General features: G+C 41.8%; 1 protein-coding gene across 1 annotated transcript in view; it reads left to right on the forward strand.

The window, feature by feature from the left end:
* AK5 (adenylate kinase 5) overlaps positions 1-16,923 on the forward strand; it is a gene marked incomplete at both ends in the record, with an annotated part of 136,709 nt that overhangs the window by 112,250 nt on the left and 7,536 nt on the right. The window contains 2 exon segments of the mRNA XM_081322397.1: positions 13,898-14,055; positions 14,617-14,733. Of these exon segments, the coding sequence (XP_081178523.1) occupies positions 13,898-14,055; positions 14,617-14,733 (275 nt within the window).

Raw genomic sequence — 16,923 nt, forward strand, 5'->3', positions numbered from 1 at the left:
CAAACTTGGCCGCTTTAAGACTTGTGGACTTCAATTCCGAGAAATCTTCAGCCAGCCATGATGGCTGAGGAACTCTGGGAGTTGAAGTCCATAAGTCTTAAAGAGGCCACGTTTGGAGATCCCTGCTATAGAAGGACATGCCCAAAATACTGTTGCTGATCCACAATGGAACAAATCCTCTGATAATTTTGCTGATTTTCTGTAAGCAAGGGAATCTCTGATTCTGTCCATATACCACAGATAGACCAGCCTGTACTTGGATATGTTTCCCCTCTCTTTTGTATGGCACAGAATATTTCCCTCCACTGTTCAGCTACTGCTGGCAGCTGTCTGATAATTGAAGATGCAAAAAGGAACACAAAAAGGTGGTCCTTTCTTACTGTCCTCTGACGGCTCCATGAAGGTGTTCTTCTTCAGCTGCTTAAAACAAAAGTGGTCAGCCTACGTGCAGACCCCCCCCCCAACATGCTTCGATGTTGTTCTTGGAGTTGCCCAAATTCAGCAGTGGAGAAACACTGATTTATCTGATTTATTTCACTAATATCACTAAAGGGTGGGATTAATGACAAAAAAAACAAGTGAGGAGCCACAGTAAACAAAGCAATGGTTGTGGCATCATTGGATCCAGGCTGAATTAGAGACAGTTGGGTTTTTAAAAGAAACAACAACTAGCTTTTCAGCTGCATAAATCTCCCCTGAAAGTGTTTATGCCCATTTAGTCTTAAATTCAAGGACTGGCGGATGGAGAGATAATTAATGTCAAATGATAATAGGAAACTGAGATATTTTTTTTTGTACAGAAAGCCAGTATGTTTTGGCCAATAGGCTGAATTTCTTCCCAATCCAATTTGTTCCTTCAGCCAGATCCCTTGATGGATACATGTTATGTTTTGCTAAAATAATTGCTGGAATCGAACAGAGAATAGGGGCTGTGCGTTCTTCAGAGTGGTTATGGAACAGACCTCATCTTCTGTTAACTAAAGTAGCCCAGGTGTTTTCAGATTTCTGCACAAACCTGAAAATAAAAATCATTCCTTTGATAGGCATGTTGTATTAAGTTCAATAAGTTAACTTCTTAAATAAGTGGCATCAGAGACATCCACAGGGCTGGAGTTTTTAATAAAAATGACATAAGCTCTGCCCCTTAGGTATGCAGCTGTGCATGCGGCATTATGATTTTATAATTCTCCAGAGAAATTAATCAATTCTACCGAATGCAAAGGAATTTTCCCCCCAGATTAGTTCAGAGAAGCGTCCATGATGCTTTGAAAGCTGACTTTGTAAAAATGTCGCTGGGCTGGGGGGGGGGGGCACGAAAGCCCTAATAAGCAGGCATATACATAGAATGAAGGCTATTGCTAAGCACATTGATTTGTGCTTCTTAGATTGTAAGCCACCCTGAGTCTTCAGAGAAGGGCAGGATATAAATGGGAATAAAAAAAAACAACAACCAGCAAAGTGTTTGGAAAGGTCTTTGTTATAAAACCCAAAGTGGCTTGTCTGTTAAGATTGGTTCTTCATTTGAAAGAACAGGCTGCTTTGCCCAAGCCTGTTCAGAATATGTTCGCTTTTTTTCTCCTGCTGCTTTTAAACCTCTTAAAGATCAGGAGCTGAAGCAGTCAATAAATGACTCAGAGGCAACAGCTCTGCTTTAAAAAGAAGTTTATAAATGACCAAGCTCACAATACTTAGCTCAGTGGAAAACATGGATATCCAGAGCTCCATCAATGTAGTTTATTTTTTTATATTTTATTTATATCCCTCCTTTATTGTTTTTTTTAATAAATAACTTAAGGTGGAAAATATACCTAATGCTCCTTCTTTCTCTGATTTATACCTGTGTGTTAAAAAGGCAATGCCCCAAATAGAAAAAGATTGTTGCTTTTTCCTGATGCCTAAACGAAATGGTTGTAATAGAAATAAAGTCACACTCCCAAAGGAAAATGCCAGATGAGTGTACAAAGTGAAAATCAATTTCTGTAATTAATTCCATCATTCCTCTTCAGTGAATTTGAGTGTCAGGAATTTTAGACACTATCGTATTTATTTTTTTTAGCATAAATTTCCCCATCATACTTTCTAAACAAATGTAAAAACAAAATTTTGTCTCTGTAAATGTAATTATCTGGATTACGAAAATGTATAGCATAGGATTTGTTAATACTTTTCTTTTTTAGCTGCATAAATCTAACCTGAAGATGTTTATGCTCAGTCTTAAATTCGAGGACTGGCGGATGGAGAGATAATCAATGTCAAATGAGAATAGGAAACCGGATTGTTGTTGTTTTTTTGCACAGATAGCTAGTATGTATAAAAAGCATTGATTGTAGCTACAGCACAACGTGATGGGTTTTTTTAAACCATACAGTCTTGACTGCTGTACACTGGGGAACATTTTTCTCTTTACTGGGATCTTCTTCTTCTTACTAATATGAAAAGGGCAGGTGGATGGTGAATAAATAGAACTTTATTTAGTTAACGGGGTTATGTGAAAGCTGTTCCTATTTCCACCACAGAGATATCTCCCATGTCTTTATATTTGCTTTATTGATTGCGTGCATATGTTTTGAAAGATGACTAGGGTTTTAAAAAAAAGCATTGGGATATAGTCTCTGAATTTGCCTTTATTCCCCAGTTAGAAAAAAAGCAGTTTCTGTAAGGGTGATAAAGAATGAATAGAATGGCAGAAGGAAGAACATGTACACTGTTCATCTTTCCTATCCGGTCTATTTTTAAGTGAGGAAATATATGGAATTCTGAATCCACATCCACTTTTTCATCTGATTGCAATTCCTCTTATTCAGGGTAATAGCCTGAAAAAGCATATAGTAGTAGCATTACAGAAGATCTTCTTAATCTGAAAGGGTTTCTTCACACTCAGAGATACAGAAAAATAATTCACACTAAATCAAAGCCAGTTCAAGTCCCAATTGAAGTTCCCAAAGAATGAACACAAGAGAGGGTTAGGCAACAAAGATGAGTACACTACAAAGGCCATCATCCAAGTGTACCTAAGGAGCAACCAAAGCCGGAATCTATGCAAACAGTACTATGTGATCTACTATAAAATTATATTGATGTAACAATCGCTGCCTGCTTGTACAGGAGAGAGAAGAAATTTATTTTTTTCTTTTTCAAAAAAAATAATAGAATGTAAGTTTTAATTTATTGTTAACTATTCTGTCAAGAACCTGGATGGGATACACATCTGAACTTTCCTTACTGTTTAAGAAAAAATATCAACATCAAGAATATAGCTCAGTATTTTTTTTCTTCAGGCCCAAGCAATAGATTTCTTTTCAGCTCATTTGAAAGAAAAATATTTATTGTCTAGGTTTTAGGAATTGGTAGAATGGGTCGCGATGGGTCGGACACGACTTCGCAACTAACAACAACAACAACAAAGAAGCTTTACTGTTTTGCTGCTACTGTTCTTAAACAGCACTTGCATTTTATTCTTTCTATAATAATAAAAATTCGATTTGATTTGACTGTTACAGGTTAAGTGCAAACAAGTTAGTTTCTCAAGAGCTGAAAGAGTCCAAATTCAAGATCAGATTGACAACAGCAACACACACCCTGGTTTTTTTCCCCTTCAAATAACTTTATTAAGCATTATAAATGAAGAGAATAAAAGTAAATGAAAACAACAAATGCTACAAATAACATTTATAGAAAGAATCGGGGTAAAATAGAAAAAAAAGGGGAGAAGGGAAAAAAATACCTTCTCCCTTCATCCCCAAAGGTAAAATAATTTTAATAGGTTATTGCTGCCTCTAAATAAATCATAATCTCTCTTCTCCCCAATATTTATCTCTTAGATAAGTAAAACAAGGTCCAAATGTTACATCAATCAATCTGTCAGCCAAAGTCTGCTAAGAGTAACTACTGTAAATACAATATTTTTCTTTTAACCCTGGTTGAATATGAGTTTGATGTAATCCCAAGGTCAGCCACTTTGGTCATTAAAAAGGTAAAGGTAAAGTTCCCCCGCACACGTGTGCTAGTCGTTTCCGACTCTAGGGGCCGGTGCTCATCTCCGTTTCAAAGCCGAAGAGCCAGCGCTTGTCCGAGGACGTCTCCGTGGTCATGTGGCTGGCATGACTAGACACCAAAGGTGCACGGAACGCTGTTACCGTCCCACTGTAGTGGTCCCTATTTTTCTACTTGCATTTTTACGTGCTTTCAAATTGCTAGGTTGGCAGAAGCTGGGACATTAACTGACTGTAAAAACAGTAGTTTTCCCTGCCTATTCATGAGGAGTGCCTGTCCGAAATCAAGTGGATTATCTTAACAATGTCTTCTTTGGTCTGGAAAAATACCGGCTTGCATCCAGCATCCAGGGTAATTCCCCTCGCAAAAGCTGTCTTGCTCGCTGGTGAAAATGTGGGTAGACTGTAGGTGTATTCCCAGGGGCTATATTTCAGAGGACCTGTTCTGTACCAGCCTGCTACCAGCCTTGCAGAAAAGGCAACCCCTTTATAAACGGCAAGAGGCTGGAATACGTCTGCCAAATTTATTACAAAAACAAACAAAACACATACCAAGATACAGGAGCTTTGAAACACTATCGGAGCGGTTGCTTTCAGCAAACCAGCCCTCCCCAAACATTCCCTTTATAAAGAGTTCAGGGCGTGGCCTCTCTTTGCCTCCTTCCGAGAAGCCCCACAGCCTTCCTCTGCTTGCTCCTACTTGACTGCCTCCTGCGTCGGGCGTCCTTGAACAGGGCCAGCTGTGGGTCATCTTCATCCACACTGTCAGGCTCACACAGCTGGGTCTCCATGGTGACCAAGTGGGAGGGGCCTGCCTGAGGGCTATCATCAGCAAGATCTTCAACACCCCCCTCCTCCTCTGAGTCGCCGTCCGACCCAACTGCCGAACCCACAGGCTGACCCTGAATCACAACAGGACCAAGAGACAGGAAAGCTTATATAATTTGGTTGGAAGAGAGTTAAGATCACCCTTTGCTAGCATTTTTCAAAGTATATATCTTTAATGATGCAAATGCAGGCGGTCCCCGACTTACGACCATAATTCAGCCCAAAATTTCTGTTGCTAAGGCAGACAGTTGTTAAATGAATTTTGCTCCATTTTACAAACTTTCTTGCCACAGTTGTTAATTGAATCTCTGCAGATGTTTAGTAACACGGTTGTAAAGTGAATCTGGCTTCCTCGTTGACTTTCTTTGTCAGAAGGTCGTAAAAGGTGATCACATGACCCCAGGACACTGCAACTGTCATAAATATGAATCAGTTGCCAAGTGGCTGAATTTTGATCACATGACCATGGGGATGCTGCAGTGGGTCGTAAGTGTGAAAAATGTTCATAGGTCACTTTTTTCAATGCCATTGCAAGTTTAAACAGGCACTAAATAAATTGTTGTAAGTCAAGGATTACCTGTAGTTGCTTTAGTTTGGCAAGATTTCTTATCTATAGGTGAGGAACAATAAAGGAAACTTCTCAGAAGTAACTCTCCGTGTCTTTCTCGATTTTGGGGGTCTGACCGAAAGCCAGCAAGGCATCAACTAACCATGATTTTTATAGGAAACACATATCCTTGTGGATCTCATACAAGGCCAAGTAGTTTCACCACAGCCTTTTGAAAATGGTGGTTTGTATTTCATATATCTACAAAAACGATGTCTTTGTATATATGCCGGTATGAATTTTCCAAACTGTTGATGGAATTTCCCACTTGCCTGGATACATGCGACATAATCGAGACCTGTCAGAAACATTCAATAGTAGAGAAATTGTCTCTTATTTGCAAGTGATACATAATGTGTAAAGTTGCTATAAGAAGGCTATTTTTAATGGTATCAATGTGGTAGTTGTTAAGACATAGTTTTGTAATTGTCAGTTGTGAAAGATCAGATCCACATATGACTGTTAAATTAAACTAACTGATTGCTTCTCATACCTATGCACAGGAGTATTCTCAACTAACCGCCCTTGCTAGGAGTTAGAGAAGGGTCAACAGAATTCAAGAGGGGTTGGATTTTGCTTCCTTGTGGCTATGTGGAGATTCTAGGCTGATCCCTCTTTTAACTCCACTCCCCCAGATTCTGCCACATCAAAGAACAACATCTGCCTATCCCCCTCCCCCCAAAAGCCAAATCCAGTCTAATCACGTGGCTGACCGTGCAACAAACAGTAATAATAATATAGAATTCAAGTTTTTTTTAAAGATATCCAGTTACAATCCATTTTCTGCTTACGTGTTCTCTGATCGTGAGCATGTGTATTTGGAACTGGACCTGACGGATTTCAGTAAAACATTTAACTAGAAATTTTCAGGTTTTATTGTTTAATTTCCCAATTTTCTGGAATATTACAGGGATCATTAATAATGGCATCTTTGCCTGCTGATTTGTCTTTTGAAAGGAGATTTACACAGTAAAAACTAATCAAACTTTTTTCCTATAGTGTTTTTGACCTGAAAGAACTCTAAACTAATTAAGATGAAAAACTTGGCATATGGAAGGAGGAACTCATTTGTACTAATAAGTTTAGAACAAGAGATTCACTTTCTAATCACCTGGACATATTGCTGTTATCAGTTAAGAAAACAGCCACTTTGCCAGTTCACAGAACGATCATAAGCAACAGACTGAGTTAATTGCTTCCTTAGGAACCTAGGAGATAAATTGAATTCAAAAGGAGGTAAACAATCCACTCTTGAGTTCTCGTGAAGATTGCACACATACCTACCAGTGAGCGATTGAGTAAAACTCCTTAAAATTTGGCAAACTTTTTTTTTAAAAAAACCCTTATTGTAATTTGGGGAGCTTGTAGCTAATTAGGGAGTGCCTTAACTTATTGGTTGCCAACACTTGCTTTGCACCAGAGTTTCCCAACCTTGGACGCTAAAATGTGTGGACTTCAGCTCCCTTAATTCTCCAGCCAGAAAGGATGTTCTGGAAATCGAAATCTGTTCATCTTAAACTTGCTAAGGTTGGGAAACCCTGCTCTACACCATTGCATTTCTCTTAGCATTTCTCAGTAATTCCGTATACTTTTTTTCTGTTTAATTTTTTTTTCCTCGGAGAAAATGTCCAGTTTAATTCTTTGTATCACATGGGTATCCAACCTTTTGGCTTGCCTGGACTGCATTGAGTGGAGAGGAATTGTCTTGAGCCGTGTATAAAATATATAATATAGTTAATTTACAGTATATATATCACATAATAATGTTAAAAGTTTATGGTCTTATGGTGCCGCATTACTACAGTAGCTGCCCAGGGCTGCATGCGCGCTGTGGGTCACAGGTTGGACATTCAGGCTGTACAATACTGCTTAGAATACACTTAAATGTTACAAATTTGCATTTTCTCTTTGAATATCGGGCAAATTCCAAATAGTTTTCAGTTGTTGTTAATGACTACTTAATAATTTCCCTAAAAGTGGTTGGTAGGCTTAGATTTCAGACATTACAATATTTAATTTAGTGAGTAAAATTTAAATTTCAAAGGTTTGGTGAAAGTCATTCAGGATTCTTCTTGTTTCTGTTGCACTGCCTCTCTAAGAGTTGGTCCTCAGACTGTTAAGGCTTCCAGCAACTGTTGTGTAAATAATTCATAGCTGCAGATTCCCCCTTTGTTAAAGAAAAATCCTACTTATTTCCAGTGGGCTGAGAAGCTATGGGGAAAAAAACAACCCTCAGAAAGCCTCTGTCCAAGTGTATCCTAAAATATATATTACTTATAAATTGAAAATGGTTTGATAGAATCCCTGTATCACCACTGCTTATATCTTCCCCAAAAGAATTTGGAGACAAATCTTTCCGCTCAGGTATTTAACCAATGATTCGATTCCCAGTCTGAATTCATGTGGTAGATGAAACATTCTTTAGCTTGTTATTTTCATGCTATAAAGTTTTTGAATGGTATCACTTTAGGTGTAAAAAAGTAAAGGTTTCCCTGTCAGTCGTGTCCAGCTCCAGGGCACGGTGCTCATTTCCGTTTCTTGGCCAAAGGAGCCAGTTTTGTCCAAAGACAATTTCCATGGTTATGTGCCCAGCATGGCTGTATGGCAAAGGCACATGGAACTCTGTTACTTTTTCATTGAAGTGGTACCTATTAATCTACTTGCATTTGCATGGTTTCAAACTGCTAGGTGGGCAGGACCTGGAGCAAGTAACGGGAGCTCACCCCTTTGTATGGAGCTCGGGTTTCAAACCCAGGCTGTCAGCTCTCCAGCTGTCAACCTCAGCTTTAACACGGTCCCTCCTTTATTATAGTCATACCTTAGGTGTGGTCTCTTGAAAATCACACAGAGATTTGGGTGTTTAAAAATAAATTTATGGCTGTTGGGTGGTTTAAAAATAAGTGGCTGGATGGATAAATAAAGATGAGTAATCTCCACTTACAACCATTCATTTAGTGCTGGGGTTCCCAACCTATGGACTGCGGCCCACCACCGGGGCTGTGGCCTAATTGCCACTGGGCCGCTTGAGTGCCGGTCAGTGCATGCACACAGCCTGACTTGTGCACACTGCCCCACTCCCACGAACCTTGTTGTGGGCGCTCATGACCCCACTCGCGCAGGCTTTGTTGCGGGCACTCATGGCCCCATTCTCACATGCGCCTGCCCCTGCCACAAAATCATCCCCTCTTTCCACCTTCCCCCCCACACTGGGCCAGAAAAGGTTGGGGAACACTGATTTAGTGTCAGATCAAAATTACAACAGCATTGTAAAAAGTGACTTATGCCTGTTTTTCACACTTATGACTATTGTAGCATCCCCATGGACAAAATTCGGATGCCTGATGCTGCAGTGTCCTGGGCTCATGTGATCACCTTATGCAATATATATTGTAAAAACCATTTGTAAATTTTGTTTTCTATCTTCACTTTCAGTTAAGGTTGGATTAAGTTGGAAGAATAATTTTCTTATAAGAAATTGGTCATTTTCTTTCCTCTCCTGTCTTTTGATGACATAGGTAGTTGATAAATCATTGTGGTTTGTTTTGGAACTAATTTTTAATGAGCACCCTTACTTCTCTTCAGATATGAATAGCTGGGCAATATTTCCATTTTAGAACATATCTGCATAATCTGAAATGACCTGCATGACCTTTTACCTCAGCTAGTGCTGCAGCAATTGGAAGTACCAGATTCACAATCCCACTTGATCAGTTTTCAGAATAATCTACTATCTTTGATTATGATCATTTGACAAAATATAAGATCAGACCTATCAAAGCCCTCTCATTTCTGACACAATTGCAGTGGCGTCCTTTGCCAGGTTGTGTTTAACCACATTATAAATGTGTCTGTCTATCTAGCTATCTATCTAGCTATCTAGCTATCTAGCTATCTATCAGTTCAATTTTCATGGCTGCCTATTTTAGTCAAGGACTGGGTAGTTGTATGTGAAAAAACATTGGTATTGTAATTTATTGGCCACAATTGCTTTAAATCACTTGCTTCATGTCTGATCACTTGCCTAATGTTTGACCTACTTTTCTGTGTTTGTAACGGTTGTTGTTACTGAGCCAGACTTGCTGTCTCCAGGCTGATAATTAGGTTTGGAGCGGGGGAAAATCCTATTGGTCACCGCCTAGAGGCCAACCGTATAAATAGCTACGCAGCAGCTATTAGCTTGCTTCTGTTCTGTTCTGAGTTAATAAACTTGTTTGCTGTTTCAACACATTGTCTTGCTTAATGCCTAAAGAACCGGAGATATAACACTGGCGACGAAGGTGAGATGTGCTGCTTCATCGTAAGAGTCTGAAGTCACTAGGGGGTGAGGCCAGCACAGAGCCTGGCAGGGACCACATTCCCCCCCTCGGTCTGCCAGCAAACCATGCTGTAGACCACCTCGCCCTAAGGATCCATCCTAGGGCCTACGCAGAAACCAGCAGCACAGCGCAACGTGAGAAACAAGCAACGCAAGCAACTCACCATGGCGAAAGTAGGAAAGCTCGAAGAATTCGACGTGACACACCCAGAGAGATGGGCGTCCTACATTTCCCGCGTAGAAAACTACCTCCACGCAAATCAGGTTGGTGAAGACAGGCTGAAGGCTGCGACACTCCTCTGCATGTGCGGCCCACCCACACTCGATATTGCTGAGAACTTGGTTGCCCCAGTGCCGCTAGAGTTTGTCACTTATGCGGACTTGAAGAAAAAGCTCCAAGACCATTTTGAGTCAAAATCATCAGTTATAGCGTGGAGGCATGTTTTTGAGCAGCAGGAGCAACAGTCCAGCGAGTCGGCTGCAGAATTCATCGCTGCTCTTCGTCAAGAGTCCCGACTGCAATTTCACCGATTTGGAGGAGAGACTAAGAGACTGCTTAGTCTGTGGACTCAGGAATTGAGAGCTTCAACAAAAACTTTTCACTAAGGAGACTCTCTCGCTACAGGAGGCCTTGAAGGAGGTCATGGTGGAAAAAGCTGCCGGGGGGGCCTTTAAAGTGCTGGGGCCCTCCAAAAGTGCACCAAGCACTGAAGCCGTCCACCACGAGGATGCCAAGCGGATGGAAGACACTGACTCATACTACGAAGTCAACAAGCTTTAGAGGCACCAGGAGAAGGATTCGGACCGGTCTGGACTCTGACTGGGCAGAGTCTGGCGATCAGGACGCGGGTGGTCTTGTCGATATCACTTGGGAGGAGTTTGATTCTGTAACTCCGGAGGAAGTGGACAGGATTATGGGGAGACTGAGCTCCACCACATGTTTATTGGACCCGTGCCCTTCCTGGCTGGTTTATGCAGCCCGGGAGAGGACACGCAGCTGGTTCCAGGCAGTTATATCAGCTTCTTTGAGTGAGGGCAGCTTCCCTGCCGTCTTGAAAGAGGCGGTGGTGAGGCCCCTCCTCAAGAAGCCTGCCTTGGACCCAGCTGTATTGAACAACTTTCGTCCGGTCTCCAACCTTCGCTTTCTTGCGAAGGTTGTTGAGAGTGTGGTGGCGCATCAGCTCCCTTTGGTCCTGGATGAAGCGGATTATCTAGACCCGTACCAATCGGGTTTCAGGCCCGGGCACAGCACGGAGACGGCATTGGTCGCGCTGGTGAATGATCTCTGGAGGGCTCGGGACAGGGGTCATTCCTCTGTTCTAGTCCTATTAGACCTCTCAGCGGCTTTCGATACCATCGACCATGGTATCCTGCTGCGGCGTCTCAGGGGATTGGGAGTGGGAGGCACGGTTTTACAGTGGTTCTCCTCCTATCTCCAGGGACGCTCGCAGTCGGTGTTGACAGGAGGGCAGAGGTCGACCGCGAGGTCTCTCGTTTGTGGAGTTCCTCAGGGGTCGGTTCTCTCGCCTCTCCTGTTCAACATCTATATGAAACCGCTGGGTGAGATCATTCGTGGCTTTGGAGTTGGGTATCATCAGTACGCTGATGATACCCAGCTTTTTCTTTCTACCCCAAACCACCCCAGTGATGCCCTCAACGTGATGTCCCGTTGCCTGGAGGCGGTTCGGGTCTGGATGGGGAGGAACAGACTTCAACTCAACCCCGACAAGACCGAGTGGCTTTGCATACCTTCATCCCGGGTCTATTCGGATATTCCATCTCTTTCTATGGGGGGTGAATTATTACCCCCCGTAGATAGGGCTCGCAACTTGGGAGTCCTCCTAGATTCGCGGCTTACCTTGGAAGATCACATGGTGGCTGTGACTAGGGGGGCTTTCGCCCAGGTTCGCCTGGTGCGCCAGTTGCGGCCCTATCTAAGCCGGGATGATTTATGCACGGTCACTCACGCGCTCGTGACCTCTCGTCTAGACTACTGCAACGCTCTCTACATGGGGCTTCCCTTGAGGACCACCCGGAGGCTCCAACTGGTACAGAATGCAGCCGCGAGGGTTGTGTTGGGAGTCTCCCGATACTCCCATGTGACACCTCTGCTCCGTGAGCTGCATTGGTTGCCAGTTGTCTTCCGGGTGAGATTCAAGGTGCTAGTAATGGTGTTCAAAGCCCTCCATGGCATGGGGCCGGAGTACCTCAGGGAACATCTGCTGCCGGCATCAAGCTCCCTGCACCCTGTGCGTTCCCACAGAGAGGGCCTCCTCAGGGTGCCACCGGTCAGAGAATGCCGACTGGTGGCCCCCAGGGGGAGATCCTTCTCTGTGGGCGCCCCGGAGCTATGGAACCAGTTACCGGTTGAGCTCCGGACGGCGCCCGATCTGCGCTCCTTTCGCCGCGATCTGAAAACATACTTGTTCGAGCAAGCCGGCCTGGCCTGAGGGGGGATTGGTGGGGTTTTTATCATTTTTATTGGGGTTTTTACTATGTATCAATTGTATTTTAATCGGGCATGCATTTAATTATCTTTTAGTTTTTGTAAATTTCTGTATTTTATTCTTGCCCTGTACACCGCCCTGAGTCCTCCGGGAGAAGGGCGGTATAGAAATATTAATAAATTAAAATTAAAATTAAATTAAATGGTTAGAAGTTGTACCAATTTCCAATATGACTACTGCTAGGACCATCCAGAATATTTGCAACACATGGGCTTCCAGAATCTTAGTCTCCGACAGTGGGGCTCAGTTCACCACTTCAGAATTCTAGGCCTTCCTCAGGGCAAATCTCACAAGGCACGCCACGTCGGCTCCCTAGCGGAACACATGGTCCGCACAACCAAGGAATCCCTGAAACGAATTGTCACAGGGGATTGGCACCACATACTGGCCGATTTTCTACTCTGCCAGCACACAACATCCTGCACCGCCACAGGCAAGAGCCCAGCCGATCTTCGTTGGGGCAGGCGCTTGATCACCAAACTGGACAGGCTGCAGAGTCGCCTCAGACACTTCACAGCCAAAGACACCAAGAAGCTTATAAGTGGGTGACCGGGTTTGGACCCGGAATTACGAGCAAGGGGTGTTGTGGATGGTAGCAAAGGTTGTTAAGGTGTCAGGACCACTCTCCTACGAGGTGGTCCTGGAAGATGGGCAAGTCATTTGCCACCACATTGATCAGCTGCGTCAGCGGCTAGCAGATCAGTCGCTGGCTCAGGACTCCCAAGAGGGCCAAACACAGGCCCTGCATAACAGTGCTCCAACAGAGCAGTTTGCATGCTCTGAAAGAACTCATGGTGATGGGGGAATGGCCGTAGAAGAGTCTTCCCCAGACGCACAGACTGCATCCGATGAACTGGACAGGCAAACAGCGCTGAGAGAGAGCCCTGCAGATTTTGCTGCACGATTGGACTTTGGTTTGGGCCGACTGCGACTGGCCAGCAAAAGGGACTCGAGTCAACCCGACTCCACTGAACCTCAGAGTCCTGGTCTTCCTAGTCTGGCAGGCAAGCAGGTAGACCGGGAGACCCCGGTAACCCTTAGACCTTCTGAATGGTCAAGAAGGCCACCTAAATATCTGCAAGATTATGTCAAACAATTGAGAGTTTGTGCTATCTAGGGGGAAGGGGTGTAATGTATTGGCCACAATTGCTTTAAATCACTTGCTTAATGTCTGATCACTTGGTTAATGTTTGACCTACTTTCTGTGTTTGTAACGGTTGCTGTTGCTGAGCCAGACTTACTGTCTCCAGGCTGATAATTAGGTTTGGGGCAGGAAACTGTTACTTTAAACCAATTGGCTGCTGCCTAGAGGCCAACCGTATAAATAGCTGCGCAGCAGCTTTTAGCTTGCTTCTGTTCTGTTCTGAGTTAATAAACTTGTTTTCTGTTTCAACATGTCATCTCGCTTAATGCCTAAAGAACCGGAGATATAACAGGTATAATAATAGTTTAGGAATGAAAGAGACTTCATTGTGGATTCTGCGCTGCTGAATCCAGAAGAGGCCTTTATTATCTACTCCTACCACCATTTAATTGATATGATTCTGTGATGTTTTACTGTTTAATTGGTATACTCCTATGATCATTTTTGTCTACAATGAGTCAGTTATTCTCTCTCTAATTTGAGAATTTATATTTACTTATAAAGGTGGCCCAGGCTCTGGCAAAGGAACCCAGTGTAGGAAATTAGCACAAAAGTATGGATTCATGCATCTGTCAGTAGAAGATCTGATCCAAAATGAGGCAGTATCTGGAAGGAGTAAGACCATCAGAGATATAACCAACAGTGGTGAATTTATATCAGGGGTAAGATGTGATTCCAAAATTAATGTAATCTCTTCAAGGGGGGTGGGTGTGTGGGAGGAAAGAAGAAAGAAGCTTGAATGGATAATATAAAAACTAGATAAGGTTCTTTCTCCAGAAATTTGCTTGAAGTACAATATGTATTAACTCAAAGCTACCTGTTGTATTTTAAAGAAAAGCAAGATAAGTAGGTGAAGCCTTACATAGGCATCTTCACTGCTCTCATTGAGACGTTTTTAAAGGTTCCTTCAATTGATTATATTTGCAAGACACATGCTTCATAATGTGCTCCAGTACTTAAAATAATTAGCTCTCAAGGGAGCACTGCCTTTTTTTTATTTTGTAGCATTTTCCTACTTGTAAAATGTCCAGGTTAAGAATCAGTAATGATAGGAATTTTGGAGTGCCTTCAGTTGGTAAATTTGGTAAAATAGTGCATGCACATGAATGCACAATCTACTTGGAATATGAACATATTAGGTTATTGTGGCTATGTCTCATTTTAAGGCACTTGAGCTTTCAGACCAGATGTTAAACCAAACTACTTTGCATTCTTCAATTAAGGATATTGTCACAGAGCTCCTAAAAGAAGCTATACTTGCCAATATGGAAAACTCGAAGGGATTCTTGATTGATGGCTATCCCCAAGATATTCAACAAGGAGAACAGTTTGAGAATGAGGTGAGCAATCCCATCATGCAAAAGGAAGAGCTGAGCAGTTGCTTTAATGTAAAATGTTCTTTCCTTCTCCAGGGAACCCTAAAAAAATGTTTGTTTGAAATCTTGCATCTGTTCCTGAGTAATGTCGACAAGACTGAATCAGACGGATAGTCTCACTAATTATAAGACATGTTCCTGTTCTAATCCTATTTGCTTCTGTCCGCTGTTGTCTTTTGAAAGGCTGACTTTTTCCATGAACTTCATAATAAACAAATATTACTTAACGTTGTTGTCAACTTGCAGGACTTAAAAAAAACTGCATTTGCTGCATTTCTACTTTTTGATACAATATGTGCAAAGGTGATGTGCACTCGAACTATACAAAGGATCACTTGAAGAATACCCTAACGCAGAAACAATTTTAAAATGCAACATAATTTCCACACATTATCTGTTGTCTTAGAAACATCAGAAGTGCTAATACTACTGGGTGAAAATGACATCTCTAAATCACACACACTTTCACTAACTGCACTTTCAGATTGCTTATTAAAATATTGGCATATTATTCTTCCCTGAAAAAGGGTATATGAGATGCTCTGGAGCGATAATTGCTAGCAAGATGGAATAGAGAACATATTTCTAATTCCTTCTGAATAAATGATAGCATGAGACCAATTAATAGGTTGAAACAGCATCACCATTTCAGCTTATATTATCCCCGCAGGACACCAAAAACAACTAAGTTGAACAGTGGGATCTAAGTCGAACAAACAAACATTGTAATCATAATAAGAGCTAAAGTCACTGTAAAATATTTGCAACTGAAATGGCCTGGATGGAAAGGAAGGTTTTCTCCCATTTCCTGAAAGCAGAAGGATGTGAGCCAAATGTGACTTCTGAGCACAACTTTCAGTGGCTCAGAAACATCATAGAGTTAGGGTTAGGGTCTTCCCTTATGTATCTAGGGCAGGCAAGTCAAAATCGTGACATCATCATGTGACGTCGCACGACATATCGTGACTTTTTCCCCATTGCTGGCAATGGGGTGGGCGCAGTTTCAGTATGATGCATCCAGCACGTGGCTTGACATGCCTGATCTAGGGAATCAATGTCAGGTCTCTTCTAGTGATTGTAACAGGTGGTTCATAGTGGAAGAGGTAGTCCTTCTAATCTTGAGCCATTTAAGGTTTTAAATGGTAATATCAATACTTTAAATTGAGCAGTAAGTAACCAGCATAAATTATCAGTACTCACACAATCCCTTTGACTTTATTAGCAGCCTAGCTGCAGCACTTTGCCCTAATCAAGGCCTCCAATCACTCTTCATGGATAGACCTATAGGAAGTGCATCATAGTAGTCAGGATGTAATCAAGGGATGTGTAACCCTTGTCATATCTGATGACTTCAGAAACGGTCACAGATGACACCCTAGACATAGTTTTGCAAAACACATTTCTTGTCAGGGTTATCAACTGAATCCAGAAGCAGCTAATGGTCAAGGAGGAGTTCCATTCTGTGGACTTGCCCTTTAAAGGAAGTGCAGTTCCATAGAGGACAGACTGAACCCTAATCCTAAACCCTAATTTCCTACTGATTAGCAGCACATTTGCCTTGTACTTAATTGTCTTTCATTTCTTTAAATATGATGTTTGCTAAAGGGGAGATATATATATCCTACCAACCCCTGATTTATTTAAGCATGTTTTATTAATAAGCCACAGTTGGCTGAGTTTGTAGAAAATGTTGGATCAAAAATAAATCATATAGAGTACCACAGATTACAAATAAAGACCATTCAGCAAACCTACATTACTATATTTACCATTCAGCAAATCTACATTACTATAATTTATATCACACTGTACTGAAGTTCAGATATAGTATAAGCTACAAATTTAAATAATAGATTATAACTAGAAAATCACTTTGAGCCTTTAAAAAAGAGCCTATTTAATTTCCTCTTATAGAAAACATTTAACTATAAGTGGATGTGTAATTTAGACAATTTCTAATATGTTTTTTATATTATCTTTGCCTACTATACTTCCTTGTATAATTTTATTGCCATGACAGGCTTAACTTTCAAAATGTCTCTTGGGATTAAGCTTCATATTTATTTGTTACTAAATATAAATAGACTTGCTGTGCATGTAAACTCTGATGTGGAATCTCAAGTGAATACAATCAAATTGGACAGATGGTCTCAA

The sequence above is a fragment of the Vipera berus genome (genome assembly GCF_964194415.1).
Source record: "Vipera berus genome assembly, chromosome: 3".
Lineage (NCBI taxonomy): Eukaryota > Metazoa > Chordata > Lepidosauria > Squamata > Viperidae > Vipera > Vipera berus.